At 39.7% G+C, this 16,651-nt stretch overlaps 1 protein-coding gene across 3 annotated transcripts in view; it reads left to right on the top strand.

Annotated features, from left to right (window-relative positions):
- Window positions 1-16,651, top strand: part of LOC110502078 (rho GTPase-activating protein 20) — a 107,889-nt gene that overhangs the window by 57,641 nt on the left and 33,597 nt on the right. For 2 of the 3 annotated variants that reach the window (XM_036958999.1, XM_036958997.1), the window contains one exon: window positions 12,761-12,846. In XM_036958999.1, the coding sequence (XP_036814894.1) occupies window positions 12,761-12,846 (86 nt within the window). Of the gene's footprint in view, window positions 1-1,035; window positions 1,442-12,760; window positions 12,847-16,651 lie in introns of those variants that run through there. The other variant, XM_036958998.1, reaches the window with a different exon arrangement.

Genomic DNA, 16,651 nt, shown 5'->3' with positions numbered 1-16,651 from the left:
GCTCTAACTAGCAAAGCAAACAGCTGTGGGATACGAATAATAACGTTAGCTAGGGAGCCAGCCAGCTAATGTTAGCTAGCTAACAGTACACTTTAGCTTAAGACATGTAGCTAGCTAGATAGGTACAGTCATTTTTACGTCTTGGTCGAAATAGTTTGTATTTTTTTTCTAAGATATTGTCAGTTGGATAGGCTCTCTGCAAGGTTTTTATGTCTTACCTATCATATGATTATCCTTTTCTGACTTTAAAAAGCCATTAATTTCCAATGGAAGAGAAGCGAAGCGGGCGGGAGACCATTGGGTGTTGCGAGCATGGGCAACAGAAGGGAACAGGGTGGGACCAAAGTTGTGGAAAACGGCACTTTATGCAAATACCCTGTGTCATCGCGGCACGCATGACCAATCAAAGCTCACTATAGCCCCTACTGGATTGGCTGTTGATACCTAGCACCACCTAACATGTTTGCTAGCACCCATATGAGGGCGAGGGAGAATACAAGTTCCAGATAAAACGTACTGTAAAAATCAGCCACATGCCAACGTTTTGGTTAAAGATAAATTGTGGCAGTCCTCACTAGTGTGTCATATCTCATACATTGTATTAAATGGCACAGTAAGTTTAGTATTGTTTTACAGGTTTGACTTAATTGAGCAGTTATAAATTAATGTATCAACTTATTGTAGGCCTGTGACTATATTTTACCTTTTCCACGCAGTTTTTCATGGTAAAATGAGACATGTATACAGGTTGTTTGAAGGCAAACAGACCAACTCTATTGGGTGTGCATACAGAGAGTGGGGTGGACTGTGTCATGTATATACAGTAGAAAATTCATACTTCGTAAATTATTTTGCATTAGTCATGTTATTCTTGGCATGCAGAGCGCATTCCTTCACCTGGTCTGCAAACGGTTTGCATGTGATTTATGAGCTAGAACAGTTACCTCTCTATTAGAGCAAATGTTCATTTTTAGGTACCCAGCGGCGCTAGGACCGCCCTCAGTTCAGACTGTAGAGGCAAACCTACGCATGGGTTTGAGTCGAAACGAATACACTGCTTCAGACCGAAAGACTCCTTGTGGATCTCGTTGACAGCGACTAGAAATTATAATTTGCCAGTGCGTTCTTTGAGCTTTCAGTGATGAACTCAGTCCAGGTTGATTTAACGCGTCTTGTCTCGTTTTTATCCGTTATATTGCCGTGAATTATGAATTTCTCACCGGTTTACCTCTTTATTCGTTTGGTCCTATCGCTGGATAACTTTGGATGCAATGGGAATATGAATACGTGCGCTGTGGTCTGAAGCAGCAGCAGACTAAAGCGATCTACTGTAGTAGCCTTGATGGAAACCATGTCGCCACAGCAGGGAACTATCGGACAGAATAGGTCTGGCTCTTTGACAGGGGACAGCAAGCTCTGCGCGCTGCCAGACAGCAAAAAGGTAATGTGGATTCTGGATTGTATGGCATGCATGGTACTGAATTACTGATCTTCTTTTGGGTTTGTCACTTGCTCAATTCTATATGATCCAATTCCTGGTAGCATGCCATGCTGTTTGCTGTAGTAGGCTATTGTTGCCACAGTATAGGTTCAATGGGATTTGACATGATCATTAAACTTCCAGCCTAATCTGGGTTGTGTGCATTATTCACATATGCTATTGAGAGTTACTGTTCATGTTTTGTGTCACTTGGTTTCATGGATTCCTGCGCTTTAACTTTAAATAGTATTTCACAAGGTTACTTATTAGTGTTTATTTTTGGTTTATTTCATAATTTCAGACACCTGCTCCATAAATATAACATCGTTTATAATGCGACATAAGAAAATGATACGACCCATTTTTGTAGCCTAATGCAGGCTAATTTGAAATGGATTAGTTATTCAATTTGTGTAAATTACTCATACGTAAAATTACGCATGCCACCCAATGCGAATTTCGGCAAACAATTAGTTAATCAATAGGGCAAGATAAAAAATAAAGACAGCATATTCTGAAAAATGTATATTTTTATATTATATATTTTATACATCTATATTTACATTCCTCTGAGTCAGTCTCCTCAAAGTTTGATGAGCTAAAGATTGGTTACAGTTTACAGACATATACAGTAGACCTATTCGATTTAAAAAAGAAATAAATATGGAAGCAAATTAACAATGCGTCGCTGTAGTCAAAAATCTGTTCTAGATCACAAATCAATTGGGATTGATAGTCACCAGACAGACAAGAGTGGCGCTGTGTTTGAGGGGCTCTGCACTTACTGGGAGTCAATAGTTTGACTGTCTGGCCTTTCGCCCCACTCAGCATAATCCCATTTAGTTTTACTTGAGTTAATGTTAATTCACAGAATTCATGGTATAAATATGATTGCTTTAGACTTGCAAATAGCTTCAGTTTCAGTGCAAATATCCCGATGTTTCCTTCAATTTAGCTACTCTTTACCATTAGAAGTATTTTTATTGCCCTACAAACCTAACACATAATATGTATTTGTAGTATACAGTGCTTTCAGAAAGCATTCATACCCCTTGATTTAGTCCACATTTTGTTGTTAGCCTGAATTCAAAATTGATAAAAAAAAAAAAATCTCACCCATCTACACACACTACCTCACAATGAAAAAGTGAAAGCATGTTTTTTAGAAATGATTGCACATTTATTGAGAATGAAATACAGAAATATCTAATTTACATAAATGTTTACACCCCTGAGACAATACTTTGTAGAAGCACCTTTGGCAGCGATTACAGATGTGAGTCTTTTTGGGTAAATCTCTAAAAGCTTTCCATACCTGGATTTTGCATAATTTGCCCATCATTTTCAGGTCCTGCCATCGGTTTTCAGGTAGATTTCAATCAAAACTGTAACTCGGCCACTCAGGAACATTCACTGTCTACTTGGTAAGCAATTCCAGTGTACAGTAGATTTCGCCTTGTGTTTTAGGTTATTGTCCTCCTGAAAGGTAAATTCATTTCCCAGTGTCTGATGGAATGCAGAGTGAATCAGGTTTTCCTCTAGGGTTTTGCTTGTGCTTACTGTAGCTCCATTACGTTTCTTTCTTATCCTGAAAATCTCCCCAGTACTTAACGATTATAAGCATACCCATAACATGATGCAGCCACCACTATACTTGAAAATATGGAGAGTGGTACTCAGTAATGTGTTGTATTGGATTTGCCACAAAAATAAAACTTTGTATTCAGGACTAAAAGTGAATAGACTTTTCCACATTTTTGGCAGTATTACTTTAATGACTTTTTGCAAACTGGATGCATGTCTTGGAATATGTTTTATTCTGTACAGTATTGTAGAGAAACCAAAATGTTGTTGATCCATCCTCAGTTTTCTTCTATCACAGCCACTAAACTCTGTAATCGTTTTAAAGACACCATTGGCCTCATGGTGAAATCACTGAGTGGTTTCCTTCCTCTCTGGAAACTGAGTTATGGTTGCCTGTATCTTTGTAGTGACTCGATGTATTGATACACCATCCAAAACCTAATGAATAACTTCACCATGCTCAAAGGGATATTCAATGTATTTTTATTTTTACCCATCTAACAATAGGTGCCCTTCTTTGCGAGGCGTTGGAAAACCTTCCTGGTTGTTGTGGTTGACTCTGTGTTTGAAATTCACTGCTCGACTGAGGGACCTTACAGATAATTGTATGTGTGGGGTACAGAGATGAGGTAGTCATTCACATTTTTACTCCTTAACTTTATTTAGGCTTGCCATAACGAAGGGGTTGAATATTTATTCACTCAAGACATTTCAGCTTGTCATGTTTTAAGAATTTGTAAACATTTTAAAAACATCATTACATTTTGACATTATGGGCTATTGTGTGTAGGCCAGTGACAAAACAAAATCTACATTTAATCAATTTTAAATTCAAGCTTTAACATCAAAACGTGGAAAAAGTAAAGGTGTGTGAAAACCTTCTGAAGGCACTGTAGTATGCAATTAATGTGTTGGTAATTACTGCTGATAATAATACATTCTGAGCCAACAATAATTCATCAATGAAATTAAGTTCTTGCCCCCATTCTACCCCTGTTTGGAATATGTAACTGCACTCTGAAAATATGAGGTCAGTGGAAAGCTTGGCTTACAGTTCATTAATTGGTAGTGGCAGGGCTATTCCTGCATAAAATATATATATATACAGTACCAGTCAAAAGTTTGGGCACACCTACTCATTCAAGGGTTTTTCTTTATTTTTACTATTTTCTACATTGTAGAATAATAGTGAAGATATCAAAACTATGAAATAACACATATGGAATCATGTGGTAACGAACAGTGTTAAACAAATCAAAATATATGTTATGTTATATACATATATACACCCCTACCTTGTCACAACACAACTGTTTAGCTCAAACGCATTAATTTTAAGAAGGAAAGAAATTCCACAAATGAACTTTTAACAAAGCACACCTGTCAATTGAAATGCATTCCATGGGACTACCACATGAAGCAGGTTGAGAGAATGCCAAGAGTGTGTAAAGCTGTCATGAAGGCAAAGGGTGGTGTCACGCCGGCCCACCTTTACCATTACGTGCTCCTGCCATCATCATTTCGCACACCTGCTTCCCTCGTCACGCGCATCAGCGATTCATTGCACTCACCTGGACTCAATCACTTGTGTTACTTCCTCCCCTATATATGTCTCTTCCCCAGCTCTGTTCCCGCTTCAGCATTAATTGTTGTTTGTCTTTGTATTACCTGGTTCTGACGCTGTTCCATGTCTGTGCTAAATGAAATGTTCAACACTTTGCTTCTCTTCTCCAGTGTCGGTTCTTACAGGTGGCTACTTTGAAGAATCTCAAATATGAAATATATTTTGATTTAACACTTTTTTGGTTACTACATGATTCTATGTGTGTTATTTCATAGTTTTCATGTCTTCACTATTATCCTACAATGTAGAGAAGAGTACAAATAAAGACCCTGTATTGAGTAGGTGTGTGTATGTGTGTGTGTGTGTGTGTTTTATTTTTTTGGGGGAACTCAGTCAGGGTCTAAACTTCCTGTTGAGTTAGAATAGTAGGATTCACAAGGTGCAATTTTGAAACTTAGTTGTGCATCAGCAGTTTTCCTATTGTTATATGTCAATCACTGACAGGCACTCAATTAGCCCATGTAAGTTAAGGTTTTTTAGATTGGTAAATTAGTCTAGTTAGTCTAGCCAGCTTTCCAAACTTGTAGTAATCATGTCTGAATTACATGTGCCCAGAGGCCCTAAACTCCATGTGGCCCCCATTTGATTGTGTTAGTCAATCTCACTTGGATATATAAACATGACATAAGTCATGGCAACATTTGTAGAATTGCCAGAAATTAGCTTTAAAACTGCAACAACAACCAAAATCTGTGAAGCATACTCATTTGTTTACTTTTTGTTAATAAAATACTTTTCCTGCTGAGTTAATGTGAGTTAATATGTTGCAGCTAATTTTATAGCTAATAGGCTATGTCAGCATTTCCCAAACTTGGTCCTGGGGACCCCAAGCATGGCATATTTAGTTGTTTGCCCTAGCACTACACAGCTGATTCAAATAATTAACTCATCACCAAGATTTGATGATTTAAATCAGCTGTATAGTCCCAGGGCAAAAACCAAAACATGCACTCCTTGAGGTCCCCGGTACTGAGTTTGGGAAATACCGGATCAATAAAGGTGAATGAAGATACAGCAGGACTTAAATTGTATAGAAATGCAGTAAATGAGGTTTAACTTTCGGACCTCACTAAAACACAAACCCTGGTTACGGCCCTGGGGAGTGGTGCTCGACTGCGGCTGACCTTGTGCTGCTTCGTGTTTGTGTGTGTTTATCTCTATCTGGGGGTGTTGGGAAAGGCAGAAGACAAATTTCCATTCTAACAATTCTATTATTCTAAACTGTTCTCTTATAACAGTTATGTTTATGAGAGAAGTTCTCAGATATGGTTAGAGAAGTTCTCTTTTCAGGATCCTTTGGACAGGTTGTCCTCATGATTGAGTTCACTGGGTAAATCTATGGAGGTATATTTCTATCAAAATGTGTAATATACTGTATGAGTAGTGAGTCACCAACAAAATATGTGTTTTGAAAATACAGAATGCAACCTTTAAATAAAAATAAAAATCTGCAAATATGCCAATTGAGTTTCACAAAAATTATGCCATTGTCCAAAAGCAAATAAGTCATAATTAACAAAAACAAATGACGATTAACAAATAAATCCAAGACAAATCTTTTTGTAACACAGCACATTTTAGAAACATTTTCTTGCTTTGAAAACACAACAGTGGTAAAATATGTGACTTGCATTACATTTGTGAGTTGCTCCACATATTTGTGAGTGGCCTCACATATTTGCCAGTTGTGCAGATTTAAAATATGGCATCCAGAATAGGACATCCTAAATTCTCATAAAAATGAATATATAAAATAATTACTTAAAGGATACAAAACCGATGCATTTCTAATTTAATAGCTTATTAGCTTTTATAGCTTATTTTCCTTGATCCCTTCCTTTCCTCTGCTTTCCTAGCTTCCTTCCCTCCTATCCTTTTCTAGCTCCCTTTCCTTCGCTCCTTGATCTTTCCTAGCTGCCTTTCCTTGATCCCTTCCTTTTCTCCCATCCTTTGCTTTTCTCACTCTCTTTCCTCCTATACTTAACCAACTCTCTTTCCTTTCCTCTTACCTAGCTTCCTTTCTTCTTTTTGTTGGTCCTTCCCTAATTTCCTTTACTTTCTTCCTTTCCTAGCTTTATTTAATAATTTCCTAGTTCCCTTTCTGTCTTTCCTTTCCCAGGACCCTTTCCTCTTTTCCTTTCCTAGCTCCTATCCTCTTATCCTTTCTGAGCTTCATTTCCTAGCCCCCTTTCATTTCCTCCTTTCCTAGATCCCCTTCCCCCATTCCTTTTCTAGCTTCCTAATCGTCTTCTAGCTCATTTTCCTTTCCGCCACTCATAGCTTCCTTTCCAACTTTCCTTTTCTAGCTCCCTTTCCTCCTTTCCATGGAAAGGTATTTAGGAAAAGAGGAAAGGGATCTAGGAAAGGAGCTGAACAGAGGCTAGGGAAGAATGGAAGCAATGAAAGCAGGAAAGGGAGCTAGGCAAGTAAGACAGTTATCTAGAAAGGAGAAGAAAGGAAGGAAGGGAAGCATAGGATAAGAGGAAAGGAATCTAGGACAGTAGAAGAAAATAAACTAGGAAGTAAAGGGAGCAAGGAACCGAGGAAACAAAGCTAGGAAAGGAAGAAATGGATATAGGAAAGGAGGAGAGGGAAGAAAAGGGAGCAAGAAAAGGAGGAAAGAGTGCTAGGAAAGCAAAGGAGGGGAGGAAAGGAATCACGGAACTGAAGCTAGGAAAGTAGGAATGGAAGATAGGAAATGAAAGGGAGTTCGGTAAGGAGGATAGAGAGCAAGGAAAGCAAAGGAGGGTGGAAAGGAAGGGATGGGATCACTGAAAGGAAACTAGTTAAGTATGAAATTAAGATACCAAACAGATGCATTTCTAAAAGTAATTGTGATATATTCATTTTTATCTTATTTTTATGAGAACTGAGGATGTCCTAATCTGGATGCCGTATATTAATTATGCACAAACTGATCCATAAAATGCAACTCACAAATATGTAGTAACTGTCATGTGAGCTCCCTCTCTGGCTTCTAGGTCACCAGGTTGCTCGTTATGGTGCACACCTGGCACCATCGTTACACACACCTGCACGTCTTCAGACTCCATCACATCATATGTCACTCTCTTTGATTCCTTCCCCAAGCTTTATTGTTTGTGTTAATTGTTTTGTATTTAGTTGCGTTTTATTTATTAAAACACTCACTCCCTGAACTTGCTTCCTGACTCTCAGCGCATCGTTACAGAATAACGCTTCACCTAAGGGAAGCATCGGGGAGTGTTTTTTTGTGTCAGGTGGAATGACTTTGGGTTCGGAAGCCGCTACAGGCTCTCACGTCTCAGCCGGATGGCCAGGCTCCCCTGCCTCAGCCGGCTTGTCGGGCTTTCATGCCTTCGCCGGATCGCTAGGCTCCCCTACTTCCACTGGCTCGTCGGGCTTTCATGCTTTCGCCCGATCGCCAGGGTCCCCTGCTTCCACCGGATCGTCAGGTTCCTGCGTCCCAACCGGGGACAGGTTCCCGCGCATCAGCAGGGGTGACCAGTCCGCTCCTGATCCCCAGGATTGTCTTTGTCCAGCGGCTAGATCCGCGCATCGGGGAGGGGGTACTGTCACGTGTGCTCCCTCTCCGGCCTCTAGGTCATCAGGATGCTCATTATGGCGCACACCTGTCACCATCATTACGCGCACCTGTGCATCGTCAGTCTCACCTGGACTCCATCACCTCCTTGATTCCCTGCCCTATATATGTCACCCCCTTTGGTTCCTTTCCCTGGCCCCATGATTTCTGTTTCCTGTCTGTATGTTGTTCGTGTTTCTTGTTTTGTTAATTTGTTTATTAAATTATGCTCCCTGAACTTGCTTCCCGACTCCCAGCGCACATTTTGCAGCAACTCACAAATGTAATACAAGAAGTCACAAATATGTAAAATGCCTGTCACATGTAATCCGTGGAGTCACAAATGTTGTCACAATTACAAAAACATATTTGACCACTGTTTGCAAAGCAATACAAATGTTTGTAAAATGTGCTGTGTTAATCAGGAAACATTTTGTCTTCCATACTTATTTGTTAATCATCATTTGTTTTTGATAATGATGACTCATTTGCTTTCGGATCATGACATATGTTTGTGAAACTGTATTGGCATATTTACAGCCTGTGATTTTTATTTAAAGATCCACTATGCAGAAATCGCTCCACCTTTTCCTGGTTGCTAAAATTAGAATCATTCTCCTAATTTCAGTTGATGTGACAAAACAAGCAAGTATAGTGTGAAGATCATTGTACCATCTAAACTACTGTGAAATATATTTTCTATAACCATGAACATATTTTTTTCATCTGTTTAAAGCCAGTGCACAAAACCAAAAGTATACTAAAATATAATATCCCCAAAATGTTTCACACACACCATAAGCTTATTTCTCGCAAAAGTGCTTAAATTTGTTTACATCCCTGTTAGTAAGCATTTCTCCTTTGCCAAGATAATCCATCCACCTGACAAGAAGCCGATTAAACGGCAGGATCGTTACACAGGTGCACCTTGTGCTGGGGACAATAAAAGGCCACTCTAAAATGTGCAGTTTTGTCACACAACACAATACCACAGATGTCTAAAGTTTTGAGGGAGCGTGTAATTGGCATGCTGACTGCCGAAATGTCCACCAGAGCTGTTGCCAGAGGATTGAATGTTAATTTTTCTACCATAAGCTTCCTCCAACGTTGTTTTAGAGAATTTGGCAGAACTGGCATCCCAACCGCAGGCCATGTGTAACCACTTCAGCCCAGGACCTCCACATCCTGCTTCTTCACCTGCGGGATTGTCTGAGACCAGCCATCCGGACAGCTGATGAAACTGTGGGTTTGCACAATCAAAGAATTTCTGCACAAACTGTCAGAAACGTCTCAGGGAAGCTAATCTGTGTGCTCGTCATCCTCAACAGAGTCTTGCCTTGACTGTACTTTAGTAGGCAAATGCTCACCTTCAATCGCCACTGGCACACTGGAGAAGTGTGCTCTTCACAGATGAATCTTGTGTTTCAACTGTTCCGGGCAAATGGCAGACAGCGTGTATAGTGTCGTGTTGGCAAGTTGTTTGCTAAAGTCAGCGTTAACAGAGTGCCCCATGGTGGCGGTGGGGTTATGGTATAGGCAGGCATAAGCTAATGATAATAATTGCATTTTATCTGTGTCAATTAGAATGCACAGATACCATGACGAGATCCTTAGGCCCATTGTTGTGGCATTCATCCGATGCCATCTCCTCATGTTTCAGCATGATAATGCACAGCCGCATGTTGCAAGGATATGCACATAATTTCTAGAAGCTTAAAATGTCCCAGTTCTGCCATGGTCTGCATACTCACCAGACATGTCACCGATTGAGCATGTTTGGGATGCTCTGGATCGACGTGTACGACAGCCTAATCCAGTTCCTGCAAAAATCCAGCAACTTCACACATCCACTGAAGAGGAGTGGGACTACCTTCTACAGGCCACAATTAACAGCCTGATCAACTCTATACGAAGGAGATGTGCCATGCTGCACAAGCTAATTTGGAGGTCACACCAGATACTGACTGGTTTTCTGACCCACATCCATAATATATATATATATATATTTTTAAAGGTATATGTGACCAACAGATGCATATCTGTATTCCCACTCATGTGAAATCTATAGATTAGGGCCTAATGAATTTATTTAAATTGACTGATTTCCTTTATATGAACTGTAACTCAGTAAAATATTTTACATTTTTGCATGGTGCGTTTATATTTTTGTTCAGTGTAAAAGACGCAAAAGCCAAACTTATGAACGGGAAGTCTAGAAATAGTGGAAATAGAACAGATGCTTCTAGTGCTTCTTATTTTTTTAAATTTACTTTATTTAACCAGGTACGCTAGTTGAGAGCAAGTTCTCAACAAGTTTTCAACAAGTTCTCATTCTTAGACTTGCTTTCAATGAGAATTACAGATCTATAACACACATTTCTATGATAATTTGGTCATGTCACCCAAAAAGTGACAGATTGCAGCTTTAAAGGTTGCATTCTGTTCATAACACATAATGTGTCTGTGTCTCACTACTCACATACACTGAGTATACCAAACATTAGGAACACCTTCCTAATATTGAGCTGCACCCCAGTCTCCCTCAGAACAGCCTCAATTTGTCAGGGGACGGACTCTACAGGCTACTAAACGCATTCCACATGGATGCTGGCCCATGTTGACTCCAACGCTTCCTACAGCTGTGTCAAGTTGGCTGGATGTCCCTTGGGTGGTGGACCATTCTTGATACACATGGGAAACTGTTGAGTGTGAAAAACCCAGCAGCATTGCAGTTCTTGACACAAACCGGTGCGCCTGGCACCTACTCCCATATCCCGCTCAAAGGCACCTAAATCTTATCCATTCACCATCTGAATGTTGTACATACGGTACACAATCCATGTTTCAATTGTCTAAAGGCTTAAAAATCCTTCTTTAACCTGTCTCTTCCCATTCATCTACACTGACTTGAAGTAGATTTAGCAAGTGACATCAATAAGGGATCATAGCTTTCACCTGGTCAGTCTATGTTGTGGAAAGAGTAGGTGTTCTTAATGTTTTGTCTACTCAGTGTATATTAAACATTTTGATAGAAATTTATCTCCATAATCAGTCAAATCTTATTCTGCAGGACTGGTGATAGGTGAATTGAATATCAATTAATTGAATTTGGCTACTTCAATGGCATCATCTAAGACTTCTAAAACCAACCCTTTAGTTGTAGTCAGTGGTGGGAAAAGTACCCAGTTGTCATACTTGAGTAAAAAAAAAAGTACCTTAATAGAAAATGACTCAAGTAAAAGTGAAAGTCATCCAGTAAAATACTACTCGAGTGAAAGTCTAAAAGTATTTGGTTTTAAATATACTTAAGTATCAAAAGGAAATGTAATTGCTAAAACATACTTAAGTATCAAGTAAATAATTTCAAATTCCTCATATTAAGCAACCCAGATGGCACCATTTTCTTTTATTTAAATTTTAAATGTTTGATTTTTTATTTTATTTTATTTTTTACAAATAGCCAGGGGCATACTCCAACACTCAGACATAATTTACAAATAAAGCATTTGTGTTTAGGGAGTCCGTCAGATCAGAGGCAGTAGAGCTGCCAGGGATGTTCTCTTGATAAGTGTATGAATTGGACCTGTCCTGCTAAGCATTCAAAATGTAACTAGTACTTTTGAGTGTCAGGGAAAACGAATGGAGTAAAAAGTACATTATTTTCTTTATGTATGTAGTGAAGTAAAAGTTGTCAAAAATATAAATAGTAAACTACAGATAACCCCAAAACTACCTAAGTAATATTTTAAAGTATTTTTACTTAAGTATTTTACACCACTGGTTGCAGTTCATCTTGTAACATCATGTAAAATGTATGTAATGTTATAACAAGGCCACCAGCCTGACCAAGCTATTTTGAGAGTGAAACCTTTTTCCATAGTCATTAGATTTGCCATATTAAATGATGTGGTGAGAAATTAAAGGGGATAACAGGTAGGAATTTGCTGACTTAAAGGGCAAGTCGAAAAGAGGTTGTTAAGCCAACCTTATTTGATTTTTGTCTGTGACTTTTCTCACAGACATTTGTCTGTTGACAGTTTTACGATTCACGTTTTTTGGTAAATGTAAATGTAAAGAAAAGTAAAAATGTAATTCCTGTGGTGGTCTACTAAATTCCTGACATTGAGAGAGATTAGGATTTATTTAGAAACATTGACAGTGGAGACCGATGACAAACCAAACACTACATACTTCTCTCTCTCTGTTTGTTCTTTTTTTCTGTTTTTCTTTCTTTCTTTCTTTCTTTCTTTCTTTCTTTCTTTCTTTCTTTCTTTCTTTCTTTCTTTCTTTCTTTCTTTCTTTCTTTCTTTCTTTTTCTTTCTGTCTTTCATTCTTTCTTTTTCTTTTTTTCTCTTCCCTTCCTTAATACCATTTAGAGATATGGTATATGACTATCCGGATGTGTTACAGTATGACCTCTGTACATTTTACTACAGTAAATAACATTAGACTATATAAATAATGACCAGTTGACCCAGTATTCTCTCCCTCCCTTTTTTTCTCTCCATAGAAGATGAAGACCCTGGCCCATCGACGACAGTCTGCCCCCTCCCTGGTCATCAGCAAAGCACTTACCAAATCACGAAGCATGTCCAGGTACAGTAACAGCCTATCAGATACCTCTATTCAACTAAACTGCTACCTATCACTATGTGTAGTCCCTAATAGAGGTTTTCACATGTCCAACAGACACGAAATTCTGAGAACTGACCTGGGACCCGAGTGGGTCTGGGGCCTAAATTCAGACTTTTGTCTCTGATCTGGGTTGAGCCTGATGTAATTGCCACAGATCTCAGGTATGTGTAGGGCTGTGGCGGTCATGACATTTTCACGAAATGTATCCTCTATTATTTCTTACAACCGATAAGAACTCTAGAACATCAGAATGGCAGTTACTTACCACAATTTCATGTTCTGCTTAGACTAATCTGCGCTGGGCTTTCTCTGTAATTCCAACACAATTTTCGGGCTACCCAAGAGGAAACACCGGCGTTACAGAGGCAAGAGAGGGGAGATCCTGGTGAGATTCTCCATTCGCTATCCACCGGGCGGACAGGATAGTGGAGTCAAGGAAATCAGGGGGGGTGCCTCTTCATCAACTCCAGCTGCAGTGGAGGTTTCGACACACTGTTCACCAGTCTTGGAATACCTGATGGTCAAATGCCGACCCTTCTACCTTCTGAGGGAGTTTTCAGCTGTTATTGTGACTGCTGTATACATTCCACCAAAGGACAATAAAAAAAACAAGCTGGCGCTTAACAAACTATACAAAGCTATAAACAAGCAGGAAAACCTACACCCAGAGGCTGCCTTTCTGGTTGCCGGAGATTTTAATTCGGTGTCACTAAGGCACGTGATGCCCAGCTTCCACCAGCACGTCTCCAACGCCACCAGGGACATTCAAGTCCTAGACCACTGCTATTCTACCCACAAGCAAACATACAAGCAAACCCTCCGCCATTCGGCAAATCTGAAGCTGAAACAGGAAGTACCTGCGATTCACTCCGCTGAGAAATAGTCACCAGAATCAGAGGTTATGCTGCAGGCAGTGTTGTAGTATCTACATATTGAGTGTCTCGGTGTTATACTCGGTCTTGATTCGGTCTCGGACAGTGAAGACTCATAATTTCTTGCCAAGACCAGCGGAGTAAAAAATCATAATTATCAGCTTCCATTCAGTCAGCGCATAAAACCGCTTCACCAGGCCAAATATATACACTCATTTCTTGAAACAACAGCCTTTATATCTATTATATACATTTTTCTGCAGTGGTGAACCTATAGGCCTTCAATGTGTGACAGGTTAGTACAGTGGCGAACCTATAGGCCTTCAATGTGTGACAGGTTGGTGATTCTGAAAGGACAGCAACTGTAATACCAGCTCACTCATTTATGAGAGTACACTTTTTGTAAAACACAACGGGCCAGTGGTGGAGTAGCGGGTATACACAGGTACAGTATAAGCCTTATACCCACATTTGTTTCAGCGGGCATAACTTATACTCACTTCTTAATCTCTATTGATGTGTATCAAAGTAGTGTAGTGGAGGTATATGATCAGTTATATAGAGAAATCATGCACAACGTAGCCTACACAACCACAAAGCACATGAAATATATTCACATGCACACAGCCTTGTTTTAGCGGAATATCATCTGCAGGCAGCAAGAGTGTGCAGCTCTCCACTGGTTCTGGCATGGAGCAGTTCACAGAAGAATGTCATCGGTAGTCGGTAGGGTAGGAAAGATGTTTCAACTTATGAGATCTATCAGTAAATGCTAACTAAGGCAACAATGGGTATGCAAACCAGGTTTTGAAAAAGTTTAGTCTGAATTGTTGATTAGTAAGCTATTTGTGATGCGCAATTGTCATCATGCGCTGCTTGCATCAGGGTGTAGACATGGATGGGCCTGGGTTGACAGAGGCCAACCCACTGGGGAGCCAGGCCCTGATAGGCCCACCCAATCAGATTGATGTGGTTTAAGAATTGTTGTGGACTTAGACCATCAAATGTGTGACTATTTTCTATAAAACAAAAGTGTGATTTTGAGAGTGAAAATCTGAAAATCTATAGGAAAACTTGTAATAAAACAGGAAAAGAGGATTTTTCACACAGGGTGCCTTCGCTGAGCAGGCCATTTGGGAACTTTTGTGCAAAATCTGAGGATGCCCACTTCACACACAGCATGATGTTAAAATATAAGCAGTCCATAAACTCGAACATAATAAGCCAGTAGGTCCCAATCATAAGAATACAAAAACACAACCATTAAGCATTTCCTAATCGAAATGTACAACTATTACTTCCCATTGCAAAAACCATTTCACATTTATCACAGTTTATGCTACAAACTAATTTGATAAGAGGTTTTAAAAATTTGACTCAACGTTCCATGATGTACACTAAGATATTGTTGGCAGAATAGATGGATGCAGTTCAATGTATGATTAATATAATTATACAATACATTTCTTGGTAGTACAACAAATATTGATATCAGGTTGTAAATCACAGCTGTCCTGGTACATTGTTTACTGCCTCCATTCGGGATGCACTGTTTCAGTTTTCAATGACTCAATATTCTGGACAAAACGGACAAATTTAACTAAGGCTGCGAATGTCAATACAATCAAACTAGCATGGGCTCCCAAGTGGGGCAGTGGTCTAAGGCACTACATCTCAGTGCTAGAGGCGTCACTACAGACACCCTGGTTTGAATCCAGGCTGTATCACAACCGGCCGTGATTGGGAGACCCATAGGGCGGTGCACCATTGGCCCCGGGTTTGGCAGGTGTAGGCCGTCATTGTAAATAAGAATGTGTTCTTAGCTGACTTGCCTAGTTAAAATAAAGGTCAGATAAAAAAATTCAAACGATCACAAGTCAGTCATAACGTGGCTACTAGGATAGCATATCTAATCATGTACTGTAGCAAACTAAAACCACAGAATCTAATGTTAGCTAGCTGCTAGGAGAATGTCATGCCATTGGAGGAGTGGGTGAGTGACTGACTTTTTCCCCTCATCTTTTTTTCGGTTGCTATACACAGAGATGCAGGTGTCATTTGATTAGATAGGCTAACTGGATAACAGTCGTTCAAGTTCTTGCTATCTCTTGCGTTCGCAAATTCACTCTGGCTATCTACTCCGATTTCAGAGCACTCTCATCTGAGTGTGCCAGAACACAGAACAACTGATGAATTTACAAATGCGCAATACCCACTGAATATAACCAATGTCAGTAAACGTAGGCACAAAAAGGAATAGTTAGTCAAGAACACTCTAGATAACATGTAAACAGCCTAACCAGCACTGCTACGATGAGTAAAATGGTCAGAGTGAGGTGTTCTCTCATTTATGTCTGGAAGTAGCTAGCTAGCAAGCTAGCCAACATTAGCCAGTTAGCTTGGGTGCTTGGTTGGGACAAGCATGCCATGGCAGGCAAACTGCAGAAGGACGAGGAGGCTACAATTCCACATCGTTTATCAGTGCAATTTTGATGGCCAACTAGAAGAAAAAGTTTGACAGGGTTTATCTAATATTCCTTTGTTATATTTGAGCTCATCTTGCTCTGGCTAGCATTAGTTGTTGATGTGCCTAACTGAGGGAGAGACAGCCTACCTTTTCATGGTCGTTTGATTAGTAGGACTGTAAAGTTCTCAAATGTACGAGGACTACCGTGATGTTTACATATAGAATTTTCAGAAATTAATTCAGGTGTATTTTGTGGCTTTTGGCGAATGCGTTGTAATGATCTAAAGTTGCGCTGTTGCAACTTCCTGTAAACACAGTCCAGTTCAAAGTGAATGATGGCAGGCCCTACTGCCCGTAAACACACAGTCCAGTTCAAATTGAATGAAGGAAGGTCCGTGTGGCAAATGGCTTGTTTATATAAAGGCTT

The sequence above is a fragment of the Oncorhynchus mykiss genome, chromosome 22 (genome assembly GCF_013265735.2).
Source record: "Oncorhynchus mykiss isolate Arlee chromosome 22, USDA_OmykA_1.1, whole genome shotgun sequence".
Lineage (NCBI taxonomy): Eukaryota > Metazoa > Chordata > Actinopteri > Salmoniformes > Salmonidae > Oncorhynchus > Oncorhynchus mykiss.
Note: the sequence above shows the minus strand (reverse complement) of the source record. Positions and strands in the feature narration are given on the sequence as shown.